At 43.5% G+C, this 26,011-nt stretch overlaps 1 protein-coding gene and 1 long non-coding RNA gene across 12 annotated transcripts in view; one reads left to right on the top strand and one right to left on the bottom strand.

Moving 5' to 3' along the window:
* The window catches only part of LOC140682204 (uncharacterized), a 35,885-nt gene extending 18,784 nt beyond the window's left edge, over positions 1-17,101 (top strand). For 2 of the 11 annotated variants that reach the window (XR_012053517.1, XR_012053513.1), the window contains 3 exons: positions 11,989-12,030; positions 13,440-16,592; positions 16,747-17,101. This is a non-coding gene — a long non-coding RNA (uncharacterized lncRNA). The other 9 variants (XR_012053514.1, XR_012053515.1, XR_012053511.1 and 6 more) reach the window with 9 other exon arrangements.
* Positions 16,620-24,747, bottom strand: DDX47 (DEAD-box helicase 47). The gene is made up of 12 exons (XM_002195428.6): positions 24,644-24,747; positions 23,949-24,042; positions 22,282-22,470; positions 21,548-21,619; positions 20,938-21,056; positions 20,359-20,430; positions 20,123-20,239; positions 19,816-19,962; positions 19,382-19,519; positions 17,946-18,016; positions 17,311-17,440; positions 16,620-17,218 (listed from the first exon to the last, which is right to left on the bottom strand). The coding sequence occupies exons 1-12, from the start codon at positions 24,728-24,730 to the stop codon at positions 17,102-17,104; spliced, it is 1,353 nt and encodes a 450-aa protein (XP_002195464.3). The 5' UTR covers positions 24,731-24,747; the 3' UTR covers positions 16,620-17,101.
* Between the last annotated feature and the right edge of the window lie 1,264 nt (positions 24,748-26,011).

Below are 26,011 nucleotides of genomic sequence, written 5' to 3'. Positions count from 1 at the left end.
GTCGGGGTGGAGATGGAGCCCTGGGACAGCGCTGAATGCGGCGCAGTCGGGCACCTGATAAGGTGCTCCCCTGTCTGGCTCCTGGCACCCAGGGTGGGGACCGCCCTATGAATAGCAGTGCGTCCCTCCCTGCTCCGAGCCCTTTTGTCTTTGCCCGCTTTCTCGCCAGATAAAGTGCAAAGCAGGCGATGAGGAGCTGCGGTGCGTGAGCGGCCCGCAGTGCCAAGCCTGGATCCGGAGATGGGCTGTTTCCTCCGGGCTCCCGGCAGGTGCTGCGTCTGCTCTGCTCGTCCCTTCCCCCGTGACAGTGAGAGTCACCCGCTTCTTTCCTGAAAAGGGCAGCTTGGCTTTCCTTGTGTCTCGCTCAGACCAGCCTTAATTTCTGAAGGCTCAGTTCTGCCTGCTCGCGAGCTCTGAGTCACTTTGTCCAAATTGCTGGCCCAAACAGCTAATGAGCAAAGGCAATGACAAATTCCCCCTTGCTCTACATTTTATGCCTCTGGCCTGACACACCTGTCTGCACAACCCCATCTAAATCCTCGAGTATATCCAATTTGTTTGTGACTTCATTTGTTATTTTAAACATTACTCACTGGGAGTATTTCATTATCCTGATTAAGGAATTGACATCAAGGCCTATTCACATGAAGTACTCAGTCCCTACACACACAGCCCAAGACCTAAAAATCCTCCTCAGCTGATGAAGTTTGTGCTCCTTCCCAAAACCAGGGGTGGGGTAGAGCAGCTGCACATGCCTGTGCTGAGGTCTAAGTACCCACAGGTGTCTCATTTGCTTGTTAATTTTGTTTGGTTTAGGGCTTCTGGCTTATTTCTGGTGCTGATCCTTTTCGAATCTCACATGTGGAAACTGCCAAAAAACTCATACAAGAGAGTCCTCTCTTCCACACCCCACAGAAGTACATGAGGACCTGCAGGGATGAGTGGTTCATCCAGTGAAAGGCAACACTCAGTGCAGTCACTGTGGGGTGAGCCATGCTGAGCCCTGAGACAGTTCTTCATGTCCTTCCTACTTTTATTTCAAATAAAATCCTGTGTAAAATCCTGAGGCTTCTTAGGAAAGGACATATCATGTTTCTCTCCATGAAATTAAACTTTAAAGCAGGTCCTGGGCTTAGTGAGCTAGCCAAGAAGGAGGCAGTTACAAAAAATGGGAATAGAAAATAAGTAGAAATGGAGAAGAGCTTAGCACCATCTCAGTGGGACCCAACTTGTCTTAGGAAAGCATCTCAAGAAGCTTTCAAAGGTCACTGGTCACTACCAGCCTATTTGCATCTTGTCAGAGCACATTATGGACTGCCATCTACTTCCATACATTTGCACAGACACAAAAAACCTCCTGGAATAGACCATGTCAAATTATATCAGGGGAAGAAAAGATAAAAGTAACACAGACATTTTTCAGTATGCCTGAGAAATCCATGAGAGTCAGTCATCAAACATAACCTGTACTTTCAGGAGGCTAATGGGGCTACATTTAAAAATCATCCCAAGCGATTTTGGAGCATGAGGGCTGCTGACTCACTGTAGAGTGAGACATAGTGTCCTTGGCTCTCATGAGGTGCCAAGGAGGGTGGAGAGGCACCACTGATCTACAGGTGCGAGTACAAATGGCACAGTGATCACACCAGAAAGGTGAGATGGCTGTCACCTCCCTTTAGGGATAGGATGTAACCTGCAGATAGAGGCACCTAAATTTAGATGTCTGATGGTTATTACCTAAATGTGAACTGAATGTCTCAGCTCCCAAACAGCCATAAGGTCAGCAGGACTGTCCCAGCTGATTGGATGCAGGTGCCTATTTCTGTGTACACTGAAATGCTCCCAGGTGTGGTTGCCTGGAGCTTCACTTTAGTTGCTTACACACCAGCACAGCATCATTTGAGATGCCCCAGTGTCTCCTGCTCAACCTCCAGTGACCACTGCAGGAGCACATAAATTTCCCATACCTCCTCTATCAGATCTGGCAGATGTTTTGGATACCCTTAGGCATCTCAAATCACCTTTGTAAGAGCAAATGGATCAAGTGCTCAATCTCCCTGACTGTTTCAGAGTTGAGATGGCCAGCTGATATGTAAGTACTTAGTCCACTGTAAGGACTTAATTCTGGTACACCAGCATAGATAGTTAATTCAAAGTGCTGTAGCTCTGTTACCTGTTACTCAGTGAACAGCATAAGGATGGCATATAAGATACAAGAGCTGTGGGAATCAATCCTTCTGGAGCATTAATTCACTCTAATAACACAGAAGATCCCAAATGACTCTATGCAGCAGAGTATGGGCAATCAAATTGACTCCCAGGTGTCTACAGAGCAGATTTCTTCATTGGAGGCAGTCATGTGGATTCCCACTATAGTTGGTGGAGAGAAAGGGGCACTTCCAGGATAGTTGCAATTGATCTGCTTCAAGACAAACCAAATCACACCTCAGAACTACCTATTTCTTTCCAATAGAGATGGAGACAAGAGAATGTTACAGATCTTTACACTTGACAGCTGAATTGCATAGCAAATTTCCAAAATAATTTAAACACAATCCAGTAACAAAATGCTGGTAATGTTGGAAGTTCTTTTAGGTGGGAGGCTGTTAGTACAAAACTGCTTTCTGTGGCCATATTTCAGCCCTGGACAAGCAAGCTGGCTGCAGGTAGTGGGAAGGATAGTTGACAAGGAGAGTCAGGGACAGCAGCAGGGTCTGACCCTTTTGGGCAACAGGCACCCACAACTCCAGTTCTCAAGCAGCAGGATGAGGGCTGGGCTCTCCCCCTAAGTCAGCTCTGCTCCCTTGCCCTTCTTGCTGCTGGCATTGCTTGGCTCTGCTCCCTCCTGCGGGGTGGGAGTGCCCAGTGCTGCCCAGTGCCAGCCCTTCTCCACTGGCTTCAGTGTCACAGCAAATGGCAGAATGCTGCAGCCCCCTCAGCTCAGCCAGGCGTGGGGAAGGAAGCATGTCTGGGAGGTGCAGGGACTAAGATATCATCTTTTATTACAACAAGTAATAAGGCAAGCAGATGCCTGGGGAGAGATGGTGCGTGGCGCTCTGGAATGTGTCTAAATAACATGTTTATGTTTGGCCAGTGATATTGGCTGCTTTGTGAATAGGTTTGTGTCATTCCTTCTGCTTAGCTACCTGTTCACAACAGATAACTTAATAACATAAGAACAGCCTTGCTCCCTGAAAAACATCCCCCTGCCAGTACTTATCACAGTCATCCTGAGCTAACACGACAGCAAGCTCCATCCATTTTCTTCATCTTTAAATTAGTTCAGGTATAAACATTATGGCATCCTTGGAAAGAGCCTGGCACAGGGATGATGGGTCTTCAGCCAGCCAGCTCAGGGCACCATTGCCTTAGACAGGAGACAAGATAAGGGAGGGAGTGTTATTTCTGGAAAGGGACATGTGGGATCTTTGCATAATACTGGACTTTCTCCTGGGTGTCCTGTCCTTGAATCCCTCATGTTCTGGCTTTGAAAGCATGTATCCAAGGATTACCAAAAACTCTAAGGCTCTAAGAGTTGAATAGTTTTCCTCTGGAAATGAAGAACGTTGCACCTAAAAGTAAATATTATGTAAAGTAATTGCAAAAGAAACACATTCTGGTGTCATTCACAGCCTTTACTTTTCTCTGCAGCTATTAGTTCTTCCAAACTGCATGCTGTGCTCTGTGCCATTTTCAGTCTCAGGAAAAATATAAACATTTCTTGTATGTAACAATGTTTTGCTTTCTGTGATGATTGCTGCCTCCTCTCAAAGAGGTTAAATGAGGTTTTGGCCAACTCCTTTTTCTTCCTGCCTCCTAAATGCCCTAATTCCTGGTACAGTACTTTCATTTACTGGGAAAGGGATAGATTTGGTCAAGGAAACTTATTAAAATATTGAAATAAATGTTAGTGAGTACATCCTATATACAGAAACTTTCAAACCTGTGAATTAACTGCTACAGCATTCCTAATTGGTGCAGCTTTCCTGGGAATCAGGCTGCACACAAAAACGACCCTGCTCAATAATATGGAAAATTCTTCTTTACTGTTTCTGGATCAAACACCTCCACAATAGCACAAAGAAAAGCTGAGATCCAACATAAATCGCTCCTCTGTTTTAGACTTCATCAGAAAAGAAAAAAACAAAAACATTGATAGATTTTGGATTATTTTTTATCAACAAGATTCTTCATGCAAGTACAGATCTGTGTCCCCCTGCAGCCAGCATAAAAGCTGGCATAAACTCAATATTGTCTCTCTTGGATAAATTATCAAAAATACAGTTTTGTTTATATGTTTAATTAGACACATCTGGTTGGACTTGATAATCTTGTAGATTTTTTCCAACCTTATTGATTCTATGAAATTGATATGTACAAGTATGCTACTGACTGCAGAACCACGGCCTGGGAAGAAGCCAGCAATTTTGGTCAGTGTGTGCAGACTAACCTTTAATCAATGCTATGATTTTTCTTGACAGAAATGAGCATCAGGGGAGAAAAATATAAGGAACAATTGTAAGTTAAGGTAAAGTAATTGAATTCACAGCCTATTGATCCCAAATATTTTCTTACAGTTTAGAGCAGGTCCCCAGGGCAGGCAGCTCTTGTTCTGAGTGTCACAAATCCCAGTGTCATCTCCTGGAGCTGGAGGGTTGCTGAGGAGCCATGTGAAGAACCACAATGGGAATCTTAGTCAGGCTTCAGGAAAATGTAAAAAAGATCATAACACACAGTGCTCTGGTGCCAGCCCTACTGAAGGATGTCTTGCTGCAGTCCTGGGAGAAAGAGCTTCTCTTCTGTGCAGCTTCTTCTGGGGTGCTAGGGGCTTGGCAGTAAAGCTCAGGGAACTCCATCTGCCTGCTCTGTTCCACAGACACAGCCATCTCCCAGGAGCCATGGGCATTAGAATCTGTGGGTGCTCGTGATTTGAGGGGAGATGGTTTGTGTTCCTGTTGGTTAGAGCTGGAGACTATTAGAAGTGCCAGGACAGTGCTTACCTGTCAGAAATGCCAGTGAGTAATAGTTACCAGATTATATATAAATAACTTATAAATCCAATGCCTCACTTCTGCTTGATGGTTCACTCAAGATAAAGTTTGTTGCTTGGCCCTGATTATAGATGACCATAAAACTTGTCAGATATCTTGAAGGGCTGCTCAAGGTCTCACTCAGATGTCAGCATCCATCAGGAGAGTACTAGCTTGATCCATGCTCAAGTCCTTCCACAGCTCATGCATACACTTGTGTGTATGCCAAAAAGACCACTACAGCCTTGCAAATGCTGAGATAAGAGAAAAATAAGGATGTGTGCTTTTTTCAGGCTAGGGCTAGGGCCATGTTTTCAGCATGCACAAAATGCCTTTTCACTCAAATCCTGAGTACTCCCTTCCCTGTGGCAACCCAGGGGCCTGGGGAAACACTTGGTTTCTGGCACAGGTAGATGGTTTGCCCAGGAAGCCTGGACATCTCATACACAGATGGCAGTGGGTCCAACCACTGCTGGGGAAGTCCAGATGATTGCTTAGGACGCTCATCCTGGGTAGAGGATGGAGCTGGCTGGACAACAGAGCTCAGTATCCTCCATTTAAAAGGCCAGCCTATTGCTGGCCACCCTCTTTTCACTTGGCACAAGATTATGCATGCAGGTCTCCTTCCACTGCTTTCTCTATCATGGTGTGTATTGAGACAGGTGGGTTGCTCTTCCAGTTTCAATGACAACACAGACACAGTATCCCCAGATACTGCCTCACTGGAGGCCCAGGACTGTATTTCAGTTCTTTACTCCTCCCATCAAACCCTTTTTCTTAAATTATTCTCTTAATGCAGTTTTGCCAGGAGTGACCAGTTGTTGCATCAGTATTAAGGTCTCTCAAGTTTCTTTCCACCCTACTTGCTAATCACAACTGATGCTTTATGAAATCTCCATCTCCCAAGCATCACCAGAGACACTGAGCTCCCTAAGGGACATACCAATGACATGGGTGTGTTTCAGAGGCCTGATAGCATTCCTGTTGGCTTCTGTGAAATGAGGCCTCTTTCTGCAGTTTCTACCTAATTTTGGCAGGCACACACCCTGACAAACACACACATACCTGTGCGCAAGCACACACACCCTGCCGGCAGCCACACCCAGCCTCACACTGCCTGCCACGCTTTGGCCTCTGTGGCTGCAGTGTCTACTAAAACTAGATAGAAATGCAGGAGTTGCAAGGTGTGAGGGTGCTGTTGGTGGAAGTGGTAGCTAAGAGAGGGAAGAGCAAAAGAAGGCAATGACAGGCCAGGAGTGGAAGTGGCAGTCAGGCAGGTTGAGAAAGAGAACGGGCAATTGCAAGCAAGAAGCATCACTGAAAATGGTTTTCCATAGAAAATTCACTGCAGGCTATGCAGCATATCTACCTATTGTTCCTCTGCAATAGGTCTCCTTTGCTTTGGGACACCAGATCCAAAAGATGTGCACTCTTTAAATGCTATCTAGTTCACTAGCTCAAATTTTTAAAGATGGAGCACTTGAGGCCATAGATTTGAATCCTAGCCAGAGAGATTAAGTACTTGAGAACTGAAGCGGAGGCCTAATGTAATCCATTGAATTATTCTCCCTTTAAATATTTCCCAATAAAGAGTGGAAATCTCAAAGGGAAAGTTAACTGAAAAACGAAGTCTGTGCATAAAATTCCTTCTATTATTGTTTTAAGTTTTCTGATTCATGTAAAGAAAAAACAATCCCTTAAATATATAGTCTTAAACACTCACACACAGATACTCCTCCTCACTCATTTGACCAAAATTTCATTATTCCACTGAAAGTTCAGGTGGAAATTTCCACTGACAATTCAGACCAGCTGTGAGAACTCAAAAGTGTCTCTTGATCTGCTGCTGGGATAGTTTCCTTGTCTCACCTCACAGCTTCATTTAACTCCTCTCCTGATTTCAGATAAACCTGTGGAAATATTTGCTATCGCACATTAGCTATGGTCACTAAAGATATTGTAAACTTGATATGTTTACAATGACAAGCAGCAATATTGGATTAGAAAAGAGCATTAAACTGTTAAATGTGAACTTCCCAACTTGATGTTGTGCCCAGGACTAGGAGAAGGCGAGATCTGAACTAGACAAAAAATACAACTGATTGCCATGTCCCTGACATTGATTATTTTTCTTCCAAACTTCTTGACAATCCAGGAGCTCCCCTAAGCTAGGGGGAAAACATCAGTGTGCAGTCATTATTAATAGCCAAATGCAGAGGACTGGGCTGAAATAGAGAAGGTTTACGAACCTTATCTAAATGGCTTGCAGTATGAAGAGAAAGAGGTCCAGTGCAACCATTTGGACCAGTACTGCCAACCAAAGGAGCCCCTTTCTGGCTGTGCTATGCTTCTTTCCTGGGCCACTTAGCTGGCCACTGGGCCTGATGGACAAGCCTCCCATGGGAGCCCCTGGACTCCCTGTTGTTCTCCAGACCCAGCAGCCCTGGCTATTTTGCTTGGCAAAAAAAAAGCGACACTGTAAGTGACAGCCATACCCCAGGGAAGCGTTGAGTGGAGGTTTAATTGCCAATTAACATCTTCAGAAATGCAAGCACAGCTTCAGCTAAAGGTATGAACAATCCAGGAACGCATCAGAGATGAGGGATGATTCTTGGTGCGTGCATGATAAGCCAAAGAGAAGCTTTGCCTCTGCAGCAGGTTCTTCTCCTCTTCCAAAGTTGTTGCATTGCCCGATAATCCCTTCTTTGTTCATTATGAACAAACTGCTATAACAGACACCCTTTTTCAGTCATGAAATACCAACTGGAACACAAGTAGCTCTCTATAAAAGGCTATATATTGCTTTTTCCAGGTTCCCTGGCTGCAGACTGGACCTCAGCAAGGATAAGACCCATCAGCTTTTGGGCACCAGGTAGTGTTACAAATTTTAGCACAGACCTTCTGCTTAGCACACACACATCCCACTATGTGGCATGAACTAATTTGAAAAAAAAAGCCTGTGCTTTATGTGAATGATGGGATTGCACCCACATATGCTATGGATTTGAGCAATATCATTGCTCTAAGGGCTTTATCTAATTACAGAGCTGTGATACACGTGGGATTCGTGTTATCATGAGATTTTACAGTACATGGGGTTAGCTTTCCCTCAGTCAGAACTAAACACAGACAGTAGATCTGAAGCTGTGTTGAACCAGAACTGAACCAAACCAACTTCAGTTCTTACTTAACAACTCAAATAAGAACTAAATCCAGCCTCTGGTGATTCACCTGTCTGATCAGCAGTGTGCTCTCACTAGAGGTAAAGGCAAAGAAAAGTAGCAATTCACATGCATGGTTCTGCCAAAGCATACATTCTGGATGTATTACATGGCAATCTGGTTTCTTTATCAGCATCTGTTAAGAGTCCTGTTCCAATTTAAAAAAAAAAGTCTGCTATTTTGTAACAGTTGATAATCCCCAATCTCCAGAGTGGTTAATCTAGATGTGTGCATGGTTAAAACTTCTGCTGGCCAATTTAAATCTGACTTTCTTAACTACTCATTTATAATCATGGAGCAGAACAATGACACTGTTGAAACTACTGCTGGTTAGGATGTATCCTAACTTTACAAGACAGCACCAAATTTTGATTGTTTTGCCCTAAATCTAACCATCCTTCTCGTAACTTGCCAAATAGTTGACTACTACAAGTAATGAGTTGAAACAAGTTGTTGAATATAAATAAACCATCTTTTCCTAACAAGCAGTATTAATTAATTAACAAAATTAACATTTAAGTAACAAGAGACTTACCTAGAGAGCCCAACAGGATCTCTGTTACTTTCTATCATACACCTGCTTGTTTGGTATCTTCTAGAGCAACTGGAAACAAGAGATTCCAGCCAGCTCCTTAACAATTGAGGTGGGATATGCCTGCAGGCGTGCAGTGGAGGAACCTCTACCTGCACAGGGGTTGTAGTATCTTCCTCTGGCAAGAGGCTTCAAGGCACAGAAGTGTTTCCTGAACTACCTTTAAGATGGGGAGAGCCACGTTGGAACGACTGAGGCAGCTCACATCTTCCCTACACTCTGGAAAACAGAAGCAGAACAGAACTGAATGCAAACAGCTTGGGCAGACACCTGTTAAACAGACAGGAGGAGAGCCTGCAGGACCATATTGCAATGCAGTATCAACAGCAAAGCACAGAAACAGCCCTGTTGAGGGGGCTTGGCTGCAGGCTATTTGTGGGGGGCAAGGCTGGGGACAAGTCAGGAGTGCAGAAGGTGCTTAGAAAAGGGGAAGCATACATGAGACTTTCATGGTGAAGGAAGGGATTCAAACATGTAGGAGAGGCTAAAAGCTTGTGTGAGAAGATTGGAGGTCCCAAAAAACCACCAAGCAGTGGAAGCGTACAAATACAACACATTCTGGGACATGCTGAGCAAGAGGAAATCTTGCCTGAGAAGGATCTTAGCAGAACTCAGCAGGTCGATGCTAGCTGAAGAAACAAAGCACATCATTATCAGTTAATTATGTGAAGGGAAGCCTTGGCCAATGCTTCCAAAGAAACAAGTTAGTCCATGTGGAAAAGCCTGAAGGCAGGGAGGGTAGCTGCAGTCCAGCACTTGTGGGCAGAGGGGCTTCCTTACCGCAGCCAGTGCAGGGCGATTCCCTGTGCCTCAGTCACAGGAGAGGTGGTTCCCCAACTTCATGTACCTGCAAGCATCACTGTCCCAAGATACCAGTCACTGAATGCTTCCAAAGCTTAGTGGAATCCCTTGGTAAGCCTTATCTGATCAAATGATGGGAGCAGACTGGGTAATGATGCAATCTGGCAAGACAATTCAGGAGAGCAGAAAGATGCAAAGTGTGTCTCTGGGATTCTGCCAGCTGCAGAGCAGGCGGGGTCACCTGCTCTGGTGTACCAGCACCTTGTGTGTCAGGCAGTTCTGGTTTCTGCCGCAAGGCTCTGCCCATAGCCCACATCAGGCACGGAGAAAAGCCTTCCAGCCGAAGCAGAACCCAGGGCAGCACAGAAGCTCACAAGCTGTTACCCTCTATACAGAATTCATTTAAAGGCTCATAGCTTCTGGTTTTAAGGCTCATGCCTCTACTTTGGCACAGCAAGCAGAAATTTACATATTTTTCCTGCCATCATGAGAGCAGAGGAAATGAGTATTCAGATCACTTCAAAGCAGGGTCACCCAACCATGATTAGCTTCAGGTCTTTATTTGTCAGAAGTCTTTTCCCACCAAGAGAGATAACAACTTCATCCAAACTCCCTATCCTGCTGGAAAAGAGGGCCTCTCCGCCCATCAGTCCTCCTCTTTATCCCTGTATTTTCATGTGTCAATAACTTACAGCACTGTCTTTTCCACAGACTTCAGCATATTTTTGGACATTAACCCACAAGCCATTTGAGGCACAAAAGCATCCCCACCTGCACATTTTTTGCGCTGTCCGTATAAATTGGTAATACACAGTCCTGTAGATCTCAGGTGGTCAGAGAAACAAAGGGCTAACAAAGCTGGACACTTCCAGCTGAGGCTGCCCTGGCCTCAGTAGTGGGGCTAAAGTAGTGGAAACTAAAGAACATGACAAAGGAGGAGAGTTCTCAGAAGTTTTAATCTGTTTATTCTGACTGGAAGATGACAGGCCCCAGTTCAGGGGCTCCACCTTCCTTTTCAAGAAAGAACAGAGCAATCAGCTTTCCAAAGGGCTGCTTGTGGAAAAAAGAAAAAAAGGAAGCCTTATTGGCTGTATGTGTAAGATACAAAGACACTCACCAAAGACTTAATTGATACCATGCCCTCCAGCAAGCTCCCTTGCAAAATAGATTCATCAACAACAGAAAGCTAACAGGGCACTTGCAGTAGGCAAATCTTCCCCTACATTTGCTGCTTCTACTACATCCTCGAGCCACAATTTTCTGCTATAGGATTTTCAGAGGACACAGCAGTCACATAATCACAAACAGTCCTTGCAAATACAAGAGCAAGATTAGTGAGAGTGATTATTCCCCCCACATCAGCTTAATGCAACCCTGATGGGCAGGGAATTTCCACACTAATGATAAACTGTTCATCAGACTGACCGGTGGCAGCATTTGAAAGAGGAAGGAATAGCCTGGTATACAGAGGATGGATCTTCAAGAAGCCATCCTCTGAACTAGACAGAAACAGTACAGTTGGAGTATAGAAGTGTTATCTGAGTGGCAGCTTTGGAAGAACCAAAGGGTCGCAGAACACTAGCAGGTTTTTTTGCAATGAAGAGCTTTTTAACAAACTTATCCAAGATGAGAAGGCCTGGCTACAGCCAGCCAGATAACCTCACATCTGCCTGTACTTATGTCTCAATTTGATCTTAGAGAAAACATTGTAAAAAAATCTGTTTCTGACATTTCTTCCATTGATCTTTTATAACCATTCCTCACTATGTTGTCCATTTTGGAGAACAGCCTTCTTCATTTTTAAAAGTTTGAATTTTTAACTAAACTCTTTTTGAAAATTGGGAAGGCAACTCCAAGATTCCTAAATGGTACTGAAGAAATTCTCACCAATGGGTGAAGAAAGACTAAACTAAGATACACGTACATCCCTTGAGTGTATCCAATGGAAAATAGCTCAAAGCTCTGCTTCATGTTGTTGATTGTGTTTGGATAAGACTAATCCTTAATGACCAAAGACAGCCTCTGGCAGGCACCAGGGTAAAATATGTAAGCCTGTAAGCATGCACATGAGCAGCAGTAATAGGAAATCACTCACTTGTGGCAAATCTATCATTCTGAATACATATTTAAGGATAAGAAGCATTACTTCCCTGCTGATGATACACCAAGCACAGAAGCTGTCAAGGATGGATCAGGCTGGGTATTTCCTGTTATAAATTTCCTTCAACTGAGCTACAGTTAAGACAGAAGACCAAGTATATGCAATTACATGGATGACTCTGGGGTACCTTAATTTCTGTTACTTTAAATAAAACTGAATGATCCTTCACACATTCTCTCCTAGGCTTGCTCCACGGATCCTTACATTGCTGCTGAAGGAAAGGAGGTACTTTTGTGGCTCCAGCTCTTATTTGCAAAAGACTTTCTCCTACATCGAAGCCAATAAATTTCATGCTTTAGGCTTATTAATGGGATGGAGCAAATGTTGTAAAACACACAAAGGAGTTCTTTTTTCTGGAAGCCTGCATAACCAAAGCAGTTCACCCTTATCATGCAGTCCTCCATCTATATCACACAGATAACCTGCAGAGCAAGTTTTGCTATTTGCTTTCCTTTACACAGAGGCATGTTTGTAAGTGAAAAATTTGAGCAGGATTAAGGGGGGGGGACTTAAGTCCAAATGGGAATAAATGCCAAAAAACCTGCCTTCCTCGAAAATATCAAAAAGGGAAGAGGAAGTGATGGACAGAAGCAATGGTGTCTGTGAGACACAAGAAAAAACTTTTCCCACTTTTTGCATAGGAAGCCCACATTACATTTCCCTTTAATCAGGAACCCTTAGAAGCACCAAGCCCAAAGGCAGGCAGAAGCCTTTTACATGAGTTCTATCCAAGCTTTATTGTAGAGAGAGGCAACAGACCACCACACACATTTCTGCAATGATGAGTATCTTCCTGAAGAGAAGGCAAAGGTAAAGAGTTCTCTTCCCTTTGGGCATGCAAAATTACCCTGTGTTAAACTCTTTGAAACACAGCTTCAGGCTTGTAGGTGCTTCCATGAAAAAGTGTTGAACAAGCTCCAAAGGCATCCACCCCTCCCTGAGGACTTATAATATCAACACCTAAAAACTGCACAGTGCCACTGTCTTCTATTGCACAACTAGGCATGACCTTGGCACAGTCCAACACATCCTACCACAAGGCATGATGGATACTCGATTACCATGTTCAGGAAGGCAAACACTGGTGCCCCAAGGGGCTTTGGAAGCAGAGAGAAAGTATTATTGTCATTACCCTAAGTTTCTGTATTTGAAAGGTCCTCAGGAAGAGATAGAGCACTGGAGGCATGGCTGTATTCATCCTTGGGCCAGAGATCAAGTAACCATTTCCATTTCTTAGGTGCCAGAGGAACAAAACTTCCTTAGTTCTCCCTTTTAAATGTTGTTATTCAAAAGGAGCTTTCCTAGTCAGACCATGAGAAAATGCCATCTGAAAACTAAGAAAGTATCTTTTAACCTTTTTTTTTTTTTAAAGTTCAGGAGTTAACTCCAAATCTTCGGATTCTGTCAGGAACTCATATTCCCATTCTCTGTGTTTACAATTGTTAGTGGCTCCCCCCCTCAAAAAAAAAAAAAAAATCTACTAAGAACATAAGGAAGAGGAGCAAGAATTCAGAATGACTACATGAACTACATCTGGCACCAAAGCTGGATTTTTACAGCATTTACTCTGCAACATTTACAATAATTAATTTCTCACTTGAATGTTTACAGAAGCACCTTACATGTCATTGCAGGCAAGCAACAACTTCACATTTTTACATCACCAGAATGGTTGGTGCATGCCTGTGTCTTTCACGGGTCATGGAATGAATTTCATTCTTTCTTAGGTATGTTCAAGAGCTTTTAAGTATCTTTGTTATTTTCCTTCTTCTGTGCTTGGTTAAACTGTGAATTTTTACTACCTTCAGTCCTGATTTGTAAACTAAAGCCTTCCAGATGGCCAATAACTTCTGTGAATTCCTCCTAAACTGAGACTTCTCAGCACAAGTTAGTAGTGCTGCTAGAAAGTCATGGCATTCAGCTCTCCCTCTTTAGTTATCTCTACCTTTCTGGGGGCAGGGGGACAGGTGGGCTGTCAGGTCCTTGAATGAGTTAATGTCTGCCTCATTACTTTTAGAAGATTTAGGCTCAGGCTGCTGCCACAGAAAAAGGCCCTGGACTGCCCACTTTGGTTTCCAGCTGTGCTTTCTGGCCCATGCCTTCCCTTGCAGCCCCTGGGAAGGAGGTGCATGGCACTGGGGAACTGATATGGCCAGATCCTTTTCAGAGGGGTCAGTTCAATGCAGCTTCTGTACTGGACCACTCGGGTGATTGCAGGGACTGCTATTATTTTGCAGCTATTGTCACTTATACTGAAGTTAGTTAGCCACACTAACATCCATGTTTAACTTTACTTCTCCCCTCACAAGGGTTGACCCACTTCTGTTAGCTCTAGAACATTTAAATGAAAGACACTCTATCCCTACTTATTATTGCCCCAAGTACTCAACTACACAGTACTAAAAATCAAAACCATAAAACATAATTTAAAACATGTATTACAAATAGAAATAATCACTTTCTCATTCTGGACTTTGGAAGTGCAGAACTGTTTCAACCTGCAAACATCCCCGCTGAATGTTTTTTGAGAACACAGCTTTCATTGAAACTTCACCTGAGTTTCAACCATAAAAATATGACAAATTGTGTTAGCCCAATCCTACCTTACATCATGCTAAGGTTAATCCTCCACTCAGCTCCCTGCTGTGTGAAACTCCAGAGGGTGCAGGGGTGTGCTTCAGAACTGCCCCTCAAAAGCCCTCCTGACTGAACAAACACACTGGCAGCAGTTGTTGTATGAAAGTATGCAGCCACGTGCATACCAACATGGGTCTTTTCTGAACATTTATTCAGAGAGAGACAGGTCTCACTTCATTCTTTTCTTCTCATGTTTCATTAGATCAGCTAGAGATTTTGCTTTAGACTGGCTGCAAATTCTGTTTTACCCAAATACATCTCCGGACACTCCCTATTCCACTTCAGTTATAAAAACACCCTCAGACCCAGCCCCCCTGGAGTAGCCACAATAAAGAAACCATTTCCTGCCCCTCCAACCTGTTGAGATATTTTTAGTTGAAACTGAATGCACATACCTGTGGCAGGTGAGGCACCAGTAAGAATGGGTGTGGTGAGACCTTTGCTTTTCTAATGTCAAGTGCTTCTACAGCTTGTCATTCCAAATCAAGGGAGGTGGCCAGCTGTCTAGTCACTCCTCTCAATCAGGTTCTGTACTCTTTCACAAGGAGCAGCTCTATTTGTCTCCACCAATATTCTTGCTACTACAAAAGAGGGATAATCTTTGACTCCATCAAAGGACAAGTCATCCCCTCTGCTCTTGCAGGCTTCCAAATAGGAAGAACACAGTGAGATGCTACAGACTCCAACAACCTGAAAGGAATTCTGAAAGGAATGACTGCCCTACCTCCTCCAGCAGCCTACCTCCTCCTGCAAAGTGCCCTTCACTTCACTTTACAAGATTGGTTCAGGACGGACTCTGCATCCCATCCATTACAGAGCTGGGAATAACACTCCATAGCTTTTCCAGGGAGCCAGGACCCTCAGAGAGATTTAAGCTTCCTTTGCTTATACTGGAACCAACCCTATCCTGCCTGCAAAGAGTAAGAAATTTTGTTCAAGCACCCAGCAGGACAGCTGGGAGTGTGCCCTTGCTCCATGGGGAACAAGCAGCTGCATCTCCACCCATATTATCACTCATTTTGTTCCCTCTCTGGTGCATTGTAGGCTGTTTCCTCTTATCTGTGTATTTTGCTACCAAAGGGCCCTGTGAAATGAACATGTTCTCACTTATGGGCTTTCACCCCTGCCCCTCTGTGCTAGGACCTGGAGAAGATAAACACTTTCTCCTTTACACAAAGGCTCTTAGCAGTGAACATACCCAAGATTTGTACACTTACAATCTGCCACTGACTCAAGACCATTTTAGAGCTATCAGGCTTGAAGATATTAGGGCGATTTAAGTAAAGTGCTACAACATAGAGTGAGAACACTGGCACTCTTTTTGCTCCAAACAGTATCTTGGTTCCTCATGAAAAAAGACCTAGGTTTTCTGGCATTTCTTTGCACAATGTGCTGCCCAGAACAAAAGTGTAAAAGCATTCTGACTAGCATACATGTGGATACTAGATTTATGCTGACAGTGTGAAAGAACCACTGTGCTCATCTTGACTACTGCAATAGTTTCTGCTTTCCATTTAGATCTAAAAAGGACTATTTTGAATATTGTTTTTCACGTAGCACAAAATTCAGTTTATGAATGGTTCTACTGGACATTAAATTTTCATGTTTTCAGTAAATTTACATATGCAGGAGCTTCTCACTCTTCTCTGCCGACCAGCAAGGAACACCCTTTGTGAAAATTTTTATTGTCAATGAGAACGAGCAGTAACCTTCTGGTTTTATATGAAGTACATTTATCTCATCCTTGCTAAAGTCTACTTATCTGGCATGGAACTCTGCCTAAGAGTAACAAAATTCCCTGCCTAGGGAAACAAAGAGCATTCCAGGATACCTGTTTTTCTGCATCTCCCAGCTTGTGAGATGCTATCCCAGTTAAATACCCCCATCTTGTGTTCACCTGTAAGTACTACGAGAATTGGCCACAAAAACCCCACCCAAAACCCAGACCTATCCTTGATGGTGTCAATCATTAGCAGGTATTGGATCGAATTCCAGGCAGTGAATGTTTCATCCTGCTGAAGCTTGTTCTCTCTGTGCTGGACTGCTCTTCAGCTGACAAATATACGCTACTGATGTCACATCTGAATTGCCAGGATTGACCCAAGAAGAAAAACTTCTGGCAGAGCTGATAGACAAAGTGAACAGAACAGGTCAGTGACAAGACAAGGAAAAACAGGTAGCGTTAAAATTAAGCAAAATATATTTTGAGTTCTCAATGTATCACATCACCAAGGCAAGGGCATCACAGCTGTGCTGTGAAAATTCAGTCACTTCTTTTTAACTTTTTTCTCTTTCTTCTGACAGATCTGACTCCAGATACGCTCAGTGAGATTGGACAGTAGGATGGGCTGCAGCAGTGCAAAAGATGCACCCACACTGCACTTCATAGTGAATGAGCAGGGCCAGACCACAGCTGCTTCTAGGCCAGACGTGATGGTCTCTGATGGTGTCTCTGAAAGGAAAACTGGTACCATGGTACCAACATTGGCCAAGCTCAGTCTGTAGCTGGTGAAGAAGAAACGTGGGTTTTTTCCTCAGGGATTGCCAAATTTCATACGTCGTTCTGAAAAAAAATCCACTGGCGATGGCTTGGTAGACTGTTTTTGATAGCTCAGACAGCCATCAAGAGAAAAATAAAAAAGTCTGTTCAAATACAAAACTAGGCTTTCCTTTTCTTCTTTTTCCCTCCTGCCACCTTATTCCTGACACCAATAGCCTCTTCTGTGTCATCATCATCATTCCGAGATCGCTTCTTCTCTCCCTGCTCCCGCAGCTCCTGCAATGCAAGCAACAGATTGACCCAGAGTCTAGCACCTGAAGAAATTCAGACTACAACAGCAAGGACAGGGTCAAAAAGCCAGCACCCACCATTCGAGCAAGCCTCTGGGCCTCAGCCACACGCTCTGTCAGCATCATAACTTCTTCCTCTTGCATGGGGAATGCTGGCAGCTTCTTGCCAATCAGGTGTTCAATGCGCTGGAACAGCTCTACATCATACCTGAGGAAAGGTAAGACACCAGCTTGAATCAGCCCTTCTGAGAAGCTGTCACCACTCACAGACTTCAGTCCTCACCTCCAGCCCACAGATACTGTTAGTTTGGGCTGATGGTCTCACAAGCCATTTGGCATGGCTTCTCTGATTTATTCAGCTCATCTCAGTTCAGAAGTATTTGGTAAAGATTTTCTTTTTAGGCAGATACTTCAGTGTTTACAAAATACCCTCAAAGTTACTTAAACCTGCATTATATATTTTAAAAATATATAAATATACTGTAGAGTCCAGTTATAAACTGTTCTGCTCAATGAATGCCTGCTTCTAGAATTTTTCTAGACTTTCCTCCCTCCCCACCCTGGACTTTGAATTCTCTCCCCTTTAACTAAATAAAACCAACTGGCACTTCAAAATGAAAAGCAGTATTTTATTCTCACCCAGGGTAAGGTCAGATATTTTCTGCTCTGAAACAGAGCTGGAAAGAGTAAGTCTGTTATGTTTTATCACTTACTGGGTGACAAAGGTGATAGATTTGCCAGATCTCCCAGCTCGAGCTGTTCTCCCAACACGATGAATGTAATCCTGGAAAGAATTTTTGTGATAAGCAATAATATATTTTCTCCAAACACAGAACAGATCTTATGGCAAATCAGCCTATATATTTGCTATTCAGGAAAGAACAAGAGAAGGTCAAGAACATACTGCCAGCATTAAATGCTCAGGAGGGTGTGCAGCACCAGATTTTGAGAAGAGGCCTAAGTGGAGGCACAACTTCAGTTTTAACATTTGAATTCTCTCTTTCTAAATAAGAAGACCAAATCAAATTATTCCAGACTGCAGGATAAAAGTTGCAACACATGACCCTTGCCAAGAATTCACTCTCACTTCCTTGGAAGCTAATATTCACAGTGACCCCATGCCTGCATTTTCAGTCTTGGGCTCTAGTGCTCTGCATAGTGCATCTTCCAGAGAAACTCTCTGACAAGCAGACTTAATCCTGGCAAGCATGATGAAAGAGAGGATGATTGAGAATAATTTAGAAGAGTCTGATCTATTGAACAACTTTGGTCAATATGGTTCTAGGCTGTTCTCCAGGTTTCATACTACATTATGGAAATTAAAATACTCCCTTCTCCATAAAGGATTTGCAGAGAGAGGATTGTAAGAAAGGATATGTTCTATGGGTTCGATGAGAGAGAAAAGCACAAAGACCACAATAACACCATTCAAGCTGCTGCCCCCACCATTTTTTTTTCTCACTTTCGTGCCATTACAAAAGGAATGTCTTCAAAAGACCCACCACACTTTCTGCTGTTTGTAAGGCACAGTATCTTTAATCACTGTAAGCAACAATAGCAATTCCTGAAGTGCAGGGTAATGGTATGCTTTCTGGAACTAAGGTGGGAAAACTGTCATATCACTGAGATAATCCCATACTTTCCATACAGAGAGTTGGTAACTTACTTCCTTTTCCTTTTGCTGTACTTTTGTGATATGACGATGAGACATATTAAGGACACCTTTTTTAACCAAATGCTTGTTGAATGTCATAATCAGAGAATTTTTTCTTTTTTAAACACAGTTTAAAATATGAAGGCAGACCTGAATCCTGGACACGGAAATGACTACAAGAAACTAGTAATACATTAAAATTATTTTCAAAGCTCTTTAATATAAAAAGGCAAAACATACAGTCTGAGCAGAAATGCAAACACACAGAGCATTCCTTACTTCCCCTCTTCACTTACAGGATCACTTCTACAACCCAGGCTGTGAGACCATACAAACAGAGATACCAACTCAATAGCAGAGGCTGAACTACACTTTTCAGTGTACAGAATCATGAATCAGGCTTCCAGCCAGCAGAACAGAGGAAAGATTCTCCGTTCCTTTGTCTATCTGCTCCCAGTGACCAGAAGCTCTCAGCTGGCACACAGACAGGCTTACCTTAGAGTGTGTAGGAATATCGAAGTTTATCACCACATCCACATGTGGGATGTCCAGACCTCTGCTTGCAACATCAGTAGCCAGCAAAATAGAACGTGCCTTTGCCTTGAACTTGTTTAGAGAGCCCAAACGTTTATTCTGGAAAAAGGATGAAAAGGGAATGAGAGAATAACATTCATTCTAGTTAGCTCTTGTTAAAATACTGGCACAAAAGAGCTGGGGGAGAAACTACTCAAAAAATTTCACTTCTCTAATTTATTTTTTAAATATTACAGAACAGCGGCAACATTCATGTTAGGTAAATTTGTATGATCAGTCCAGTCCACTAGCTGTGAATACTCCTCCTGCAAGGCAGGTGTGACTCTGTGTGGTGCAGCCCATTTCCCAAGCGCCAGGCCCCTTGCCTACTCTATTCTGTGCGTTCATGCCCATACCTGACTCATCTGCCCGTGCAGGGGAATGGCAGTGAACCCCAGGTTGCGGAGCAGTAAGGCAGTCCTCTGAGTATTGTTACATGTACTACAGAATATCATGAAAGAGTTACCAGCCAGTTCATTCAAGATATAAACCAGGTAGCTGTCCTGTGAAGAAACAGAGAGAGAATTAAAAAAAAAAAAAAAAAAAAAGCCAGAGATAATCACATGTGCAACATTAAGTCTAGGACTCAGAAAATTACAAGATACTGGACAGATGTGGGAACAAGAAAAGACAATAAGAGAGAAGAAACAGAAGTGCCATTACCTTGAATTTGGAGGGGATGAAAATGTAGTACTGCTGTAGTTTTTCAACTGTCTGATACTTGGAAGAAACAGCACATTTAACAGGATTCTTCAGAGCAGCACGCTGGAGTTTTTGAACCTGGTAAGATCAATGAAATTTAGCTGGACAGAGATCTTGTCAGAAAGTTGTATTAATACAGTCTAGTCAAGAGGCTAGCCTGATGAGAGGAGAGTTAAAACAGATTAGTCTGCTCCCACCTTCTTGGTCATGGTGGCAGAAAACAGGAATGTCTTCCTGTCTCGAGGAATCACTTTTAATATCTTATCCACCTGTAAAAAAATAAGGAAATGGAAATACTAAATACTACAAGCAAGCAGGACACAAGCCTTCCACAAATACAAAGATCATCCACATGAGGAATAATGCATGTGTAAACATACAGTAGGAACAAATTTTTTATCTTCTAAAGGGAAGGTGTAGGCTGATATCTTGTTGACAATTAGGCAGTGTGAACTTCAAAAGTCCAACAGTGCAAATCTCAGGCAACATTTCTGCAGGAATGTGTGATTGTTTTCTATACTAACTACATTCTACATCAGGCACTCCAGAGACACCAGTGGATTTCAGAGACAAAGTGCCTCCTACTTTCTTGGCAGTACTCTGCAGAACTCTGCCATGTTCTAATCCTACCAAAGACTTTTGCATAATTATTAGATCTTAGTTACAATTTGCTACTAATTTCTGCAGAACAGCTCAGTGTTTACTATGTGCCTGTATGAAGCGATTTTAAAGGGACTCATCTGGCGTTCCAAACTCGTCTTTCAGCAGATCCCTACCTCTGTCTCGAAATCCATGTTAAGAATCCGGTCAGCCTCATCCATCACTAGGAACTTCAGAGCTCGTAAGTTGAAGCCCTTTGTGTTCTCCAGATGATCAACTAGACGGCCAGGGGTTGCTACCAACAGCATAAGGAGAGCAAATTCAGAATGAAAGCAGAGGAAAAGATCCAAACAGGCAAGACAGCTGTACGTTACAGAAATGAGATTCTTTGCCCAAGAAAAGTAAAGATTGCTTTGTGGGAATAACTCTTTTATAGGGTATCTTCAGAGAGTGTTTTGAAATAAGACTAATGGAGTCAGACTCTTTGAAGAATGTTCTAAAAAGAAGTGACACTAAAAAGAATGTAGACAAGCTGTACTGAGAAGGATGAGACCAGCATTTTAAATACTTGAGGAGAATGAAAAAACAAGCCAAAACCACTCTAGGTCTAGCAGGAATGCTTTGGAATGAGCTTATAACAACAGTTACTGGTGGATACTTTAGAAACATTAACAAGCCAGTACTCGGAGCTTGGGACAAAAAACAAATGAAGGATGTACTCTCCTTTCCTTGGTTAGCTGAAGTTTCATAATATTCAAACTCCACATCCCCAGCACATCAACTTACCAATTATAACATGTGGTTTCTTGGCTAAGGCCAGAGACTGAGACATCGTGTCAATTCCACCCACAATAACCGCTGCAGGACAAAGAGAAAGGAGTGAATCCCTCAGTGTAGCACCAGCCCTCCCCTGGCACTGCAGTGTTTACTCCAACTGCCCACCACCCACAGCAACTCTGTACAAATGAAAAGCTACTTATTTTTATATATTTTAGCCTATCTGAACTTCGTAGGCTTCTTAAGCCATGCAATTAATTCCTTACTGGTCACAAGTATTTTATTTTCACATCTGCAGAGCTACAGGCAGAACCTATTCCTCGCAGTTTAAGTTGGCTGCAAAAAATCTAGGAATTCTAAAAATACCCACAAAGCTTTTTTTGAGAGATTACCTAAAGAGTCAATACCAACTGTCTAAAAGGAAGATTAAACTACATCACACCATAGGAAGGAGCTCTACGCAATTTCACTGGACACAAACCCACTATTGAGAACATCCTCTTCTACTTCCACCTTTAACTATTTAGATATAGAACACAGAAGAGCTGTAGACCACTCCATAAGGAAAGATCATACAGTCTTTTTTTCTCAAACCTGATACCAGATCTCTGTCTTCCAGCAGCATAAGCTTTCCTCACAGTTTGTTCAACCCCTCATACAAATCCTCTATTTTTATCTTTGCAATCTCAAGCTGACAAACTGGTCTTCAGAAAAACTGGTCCAATACCATAAGAGCTACTCACTGGTTTGAACACCGATGGAGGACCCAAGAGCTTCAAACTGCTCTGAGATTTGAAAGGCCAGCTCCCTTGTTGGTGTGAGGACAAGAGCAAATAATCGCTGAGGTGTTTCCAGCAGTGCTTGAAGAATTGGCAAAGCAAAGGCTCCTGTTTTTCCAGAGCCAGTTTCTGCCAGTCCAATGACGTCTCTGCCTGCAAGAAGGAGCAAGGGGACAAAAAAACTATTATACATTCAGAATAAAGAAAGAAGACTTTAAAACACTGTGCAACAAAACACAAGAATTCCCTAAAGACAGAAAAAAAGTCAGATATACAGAAGGCAAAAAAACCCCAAAAAACCCCACAAAAGGCCAAACCAAAGAATTTCAGAATCTCTCTGAAGCATTTTTAGGCTGTGATTTTATTTTTACAATTATTACAGTCTCAATAGTCAATTTTCTAGTTAAACTTCTGTTAATATACAGGGTTTCATACAAAACTTAGGTTCAAAATAACTTGTACTTTATAAAGTCTCAAATCTGACATCAGTTTACAGCTTAATGACTCTATCTCACTATTCTAGTCCAAATGTTGTCTGTTTACTGGCTTACAAGGAAACAGACTCTGGTGTTTGCAACTTCAGTTATACAAACTATACGACAACAGCACTACCAAGCTCACATTTCACATGGCACAATTGTGCCATTGATTAACAGGGTAATATAAACCAGTTCCTTCAGTAGGAAAGGTAGACAGAAAGTCTTTTATCCCAAAACAATGCAGGCAACAGGGTGGAATTCATCAATAGAATCCATTATAACCTCCTAAGCTCATGCAGCTGAGAAGAACATGGTGTCAACATACCTTACACTGGAAACAATTTCTCAGGCATGCAGTCTTACCTTTGTGGTTTTCTTCCCCCCCAAGAGAATCTTACATGTTAATAAAAGAGTCTGACAAAAGTTAAGTGCTAGGACAGAGCAGACACTGAAAGTTTGTTCTCATTCTGTCACTATGTTGTTCCTTTCCTCTTTGAGACTGTTTTGGTGGGGGGTGTTTGTTTAAAAAAAAATTCTAGAGGCAGAAATGTCTGCTGAATTCAGTAATTATTTTTTTTCTGTAATTCCAGAATGCTTACAGAAAGTCACTGTGGTTTGGTTTATTACTCACGTGAAAAATCTAATTTCAAAGAGTTGCCTGCTCACAGCAAAGCAAATTATACACACTGAAGAGTCAGTCAAGGCATCTTCACTTTCAGTCACACACACACAAACAAGCTCTGTGGGTCTCTATCAGAAGCAGCACAGTCCAAACCCTACTGGAAGCTTCCTGTGTATCCCTGAGTATTTCAGGAACAAAATGATCAATGTGGACTAGCAGTTCAAATGATTTATAAGAATTCTATTTAACATGGAGTGTCAGAACTACACAACAGGAGTGAACACTCATGGAACAATGCTTGTACCCAACTGAAAGTTGTGACTGCAGACAGTGTTATAGGATAAACTACTATTCCAAGCTCCACCTGGGAAGGGCAGAGAATGAATACGAAAACTACTTCTAGACAGAGATAATCAACAATGAAGAAGTTGGAACACACTCATCCCTGATCCATCTCACTCTAGAAAATTCATTCACATAGAGCTCCTGGAGCAGGCCCCAGTTCAGGATCAGAGAAGTGCAGTGCTCACCTTGGAGAGCCACTGGAATAGCCTCAATTTGGATCTTCGTTGGCACCTTCCATCCCAACTGGTCACAAGCTTCACACAGGACATCTGTCACTCCCTGGACATTAGTGACGAGAGAAAGGGGAAACACACATCACTAAAAACACCTATATTAAACCACAGAGTTAGATTAAATACATGATGCAACAGAGCCAACTTGTCTCTAGCATAGACAAACTGCCCGAGGACCCCAGTGCAACTCTCTGAAAGGGCAGGCTGCTCACAATGATGCCCACTTCCATCAGTAATTTCATCGGATTTGTTCAAAATCTGTTAGAGATGACTGTCACAGGAAGAATATGGTCGGTTTTACCCTAGTTTACACAAGCAACTTCCCTCCTCACACACATCTATCTCCTCACCTCAGGGGTGACCCATGACCATAGAAAACAAAAAACACCATGTCAAGTTACGACAACTTGAAGGCAGCGGCGGCCGGGTGCGGAGCGGCGATGGGAGCAGCAATGCCAAGCCCAGCGGGGCAGCGGCCGAGTGCCCGCAGCTCCCGCCCGGCCCGGCACCGCCGCGGAGCGCCGCACGTGTCTGCCCCGCGGGCACACGGCAGCTCCCGGCCTCATCCGCGCGGGGCGAGCAGGACGCTGCTCCTCGGGACGGGGCAGCGAGCACCGGGGGCAGAAGCGGCTCCGGCCCAGCCTCACCAAGTCCTTGAAGCTCCGCGGCTGCTCCTCCGCCGCCGGCTCCTGCTCCGGCTCCGCCGCCGACCCTTCCTCCTCTCCTGCCGCCATCTTGGCCGTCCCCTCCCGGCGCAGCGCAGAGCACGCTGGGAGCTGTAGTTCTCCCTGGGCGCGACGGGATTTGTAGTTCCGGGGGCGAGCCAAGCGGAGGGGGGCGGGTGCGGCTCTCCCTCAGCTCCGAGAGGTGCCCAGGGAAGGGAGCTGCGGGTCTCCAGCGCCTGTCCCGGGACAAAGACACCCTGAACTGGCTGTGGGAAAGCCTGCCCGGTCTGCCCGCCCGGCGTAACCCCGAGCGGCCGCGCCTCAGGCCTGCACTCAGCGCTGCACCGCTTAGGCAGTGCTTGATGCTGTTCCCAGATCGTACCTTCTACAGCTGTGAAAGAACAGGCAAAATGAGCTGGCCAGGCACAAAAAGGCAAGAATATGTAGCAACTTACATCCATAATGTGTATAGAGAACAAATTAAGTGCTTCGGATATGTTGGTATGAAATATTTTGAAGCAGAAGTGATGGGAAGAGAGAAAAGAGCTGTCATTGTCCCCCATTGTTTCCTGTTTATAATTGCTAGTATGCATTTTTGAAGTATGAATTATTAAAATTTTTACCCTCTCTCTCTGGGTGACTTCTCTGGGAAGTCTGTCTGGGCGTGCTCTCAGTGGAAATGCTGATACACTTCAGCATCTGTCCCTGGATTCCAAGCGTGGCATTTCCTCTGCGCCCAGAACAATGAGGAAAGTGAGAGGAAATACAAATGAACTCTCTGCGTGACAGGGAAAGAAGAGGAAACCTGAAACAATTCATGGGCAGGAGGAAAAATGAAACTGCTGCATCCCACTGTGCTCAGGAGCAATGGTCAAAAAAAAAAAAACAAACCCACAAAAAAACCACCCCCCCCAAAAAAAAAACAAAAACAAAAAAAACCAGTCTGAGCCATCAGCTTGCTGTTTATCATGATTGCTAAAAGTTAAGCCTGGCCAGCACGTAGACATGAGCCCCTGTAAGGGTCACTAGGATGCCTCAGGAAATGGAGTCAGGGATGCGACAGGAAGTCACTGCTTGTGACTCTTTACTAAATTCCTTGCCCACATAATATGGTGCTGTTTTAGTGGGGAGCAGGGTGGAGCAACTCTATTCTGGTGAAATCCCAGTTTGTGTAATTCCCTATTGTCAATAGATGTATTTGAATTAAAGTTTTCTCCTGTCCTAAACTGCTGTAGGGAGCATTCATGCGTGATAAAATAAATATACATCTTCTAGGTAGTAATTCCTTTTTTGTGCTTTTCAGCACAGGACACTGCAGATTATACTGGATTTAGAAATTGTCACTCCAAG

The sequence above is a fragment of the Taeniopygia guttata genome, chromosome 1A, assembly GCF_048771995.1.
Source record: "Taeniopygia guttata chromosome 1A, bTaeGut7.mat, whole genome shotgun sequence".
NCBI lineage: Eukaryota > Metazoa > Chordata > Aves > Passeriformes > Estrildidae > Taeniopygia > Taeniopygia guttata.
This window is presented reverse-complemented; position numbering and strand designations above follow the sequence as displayed.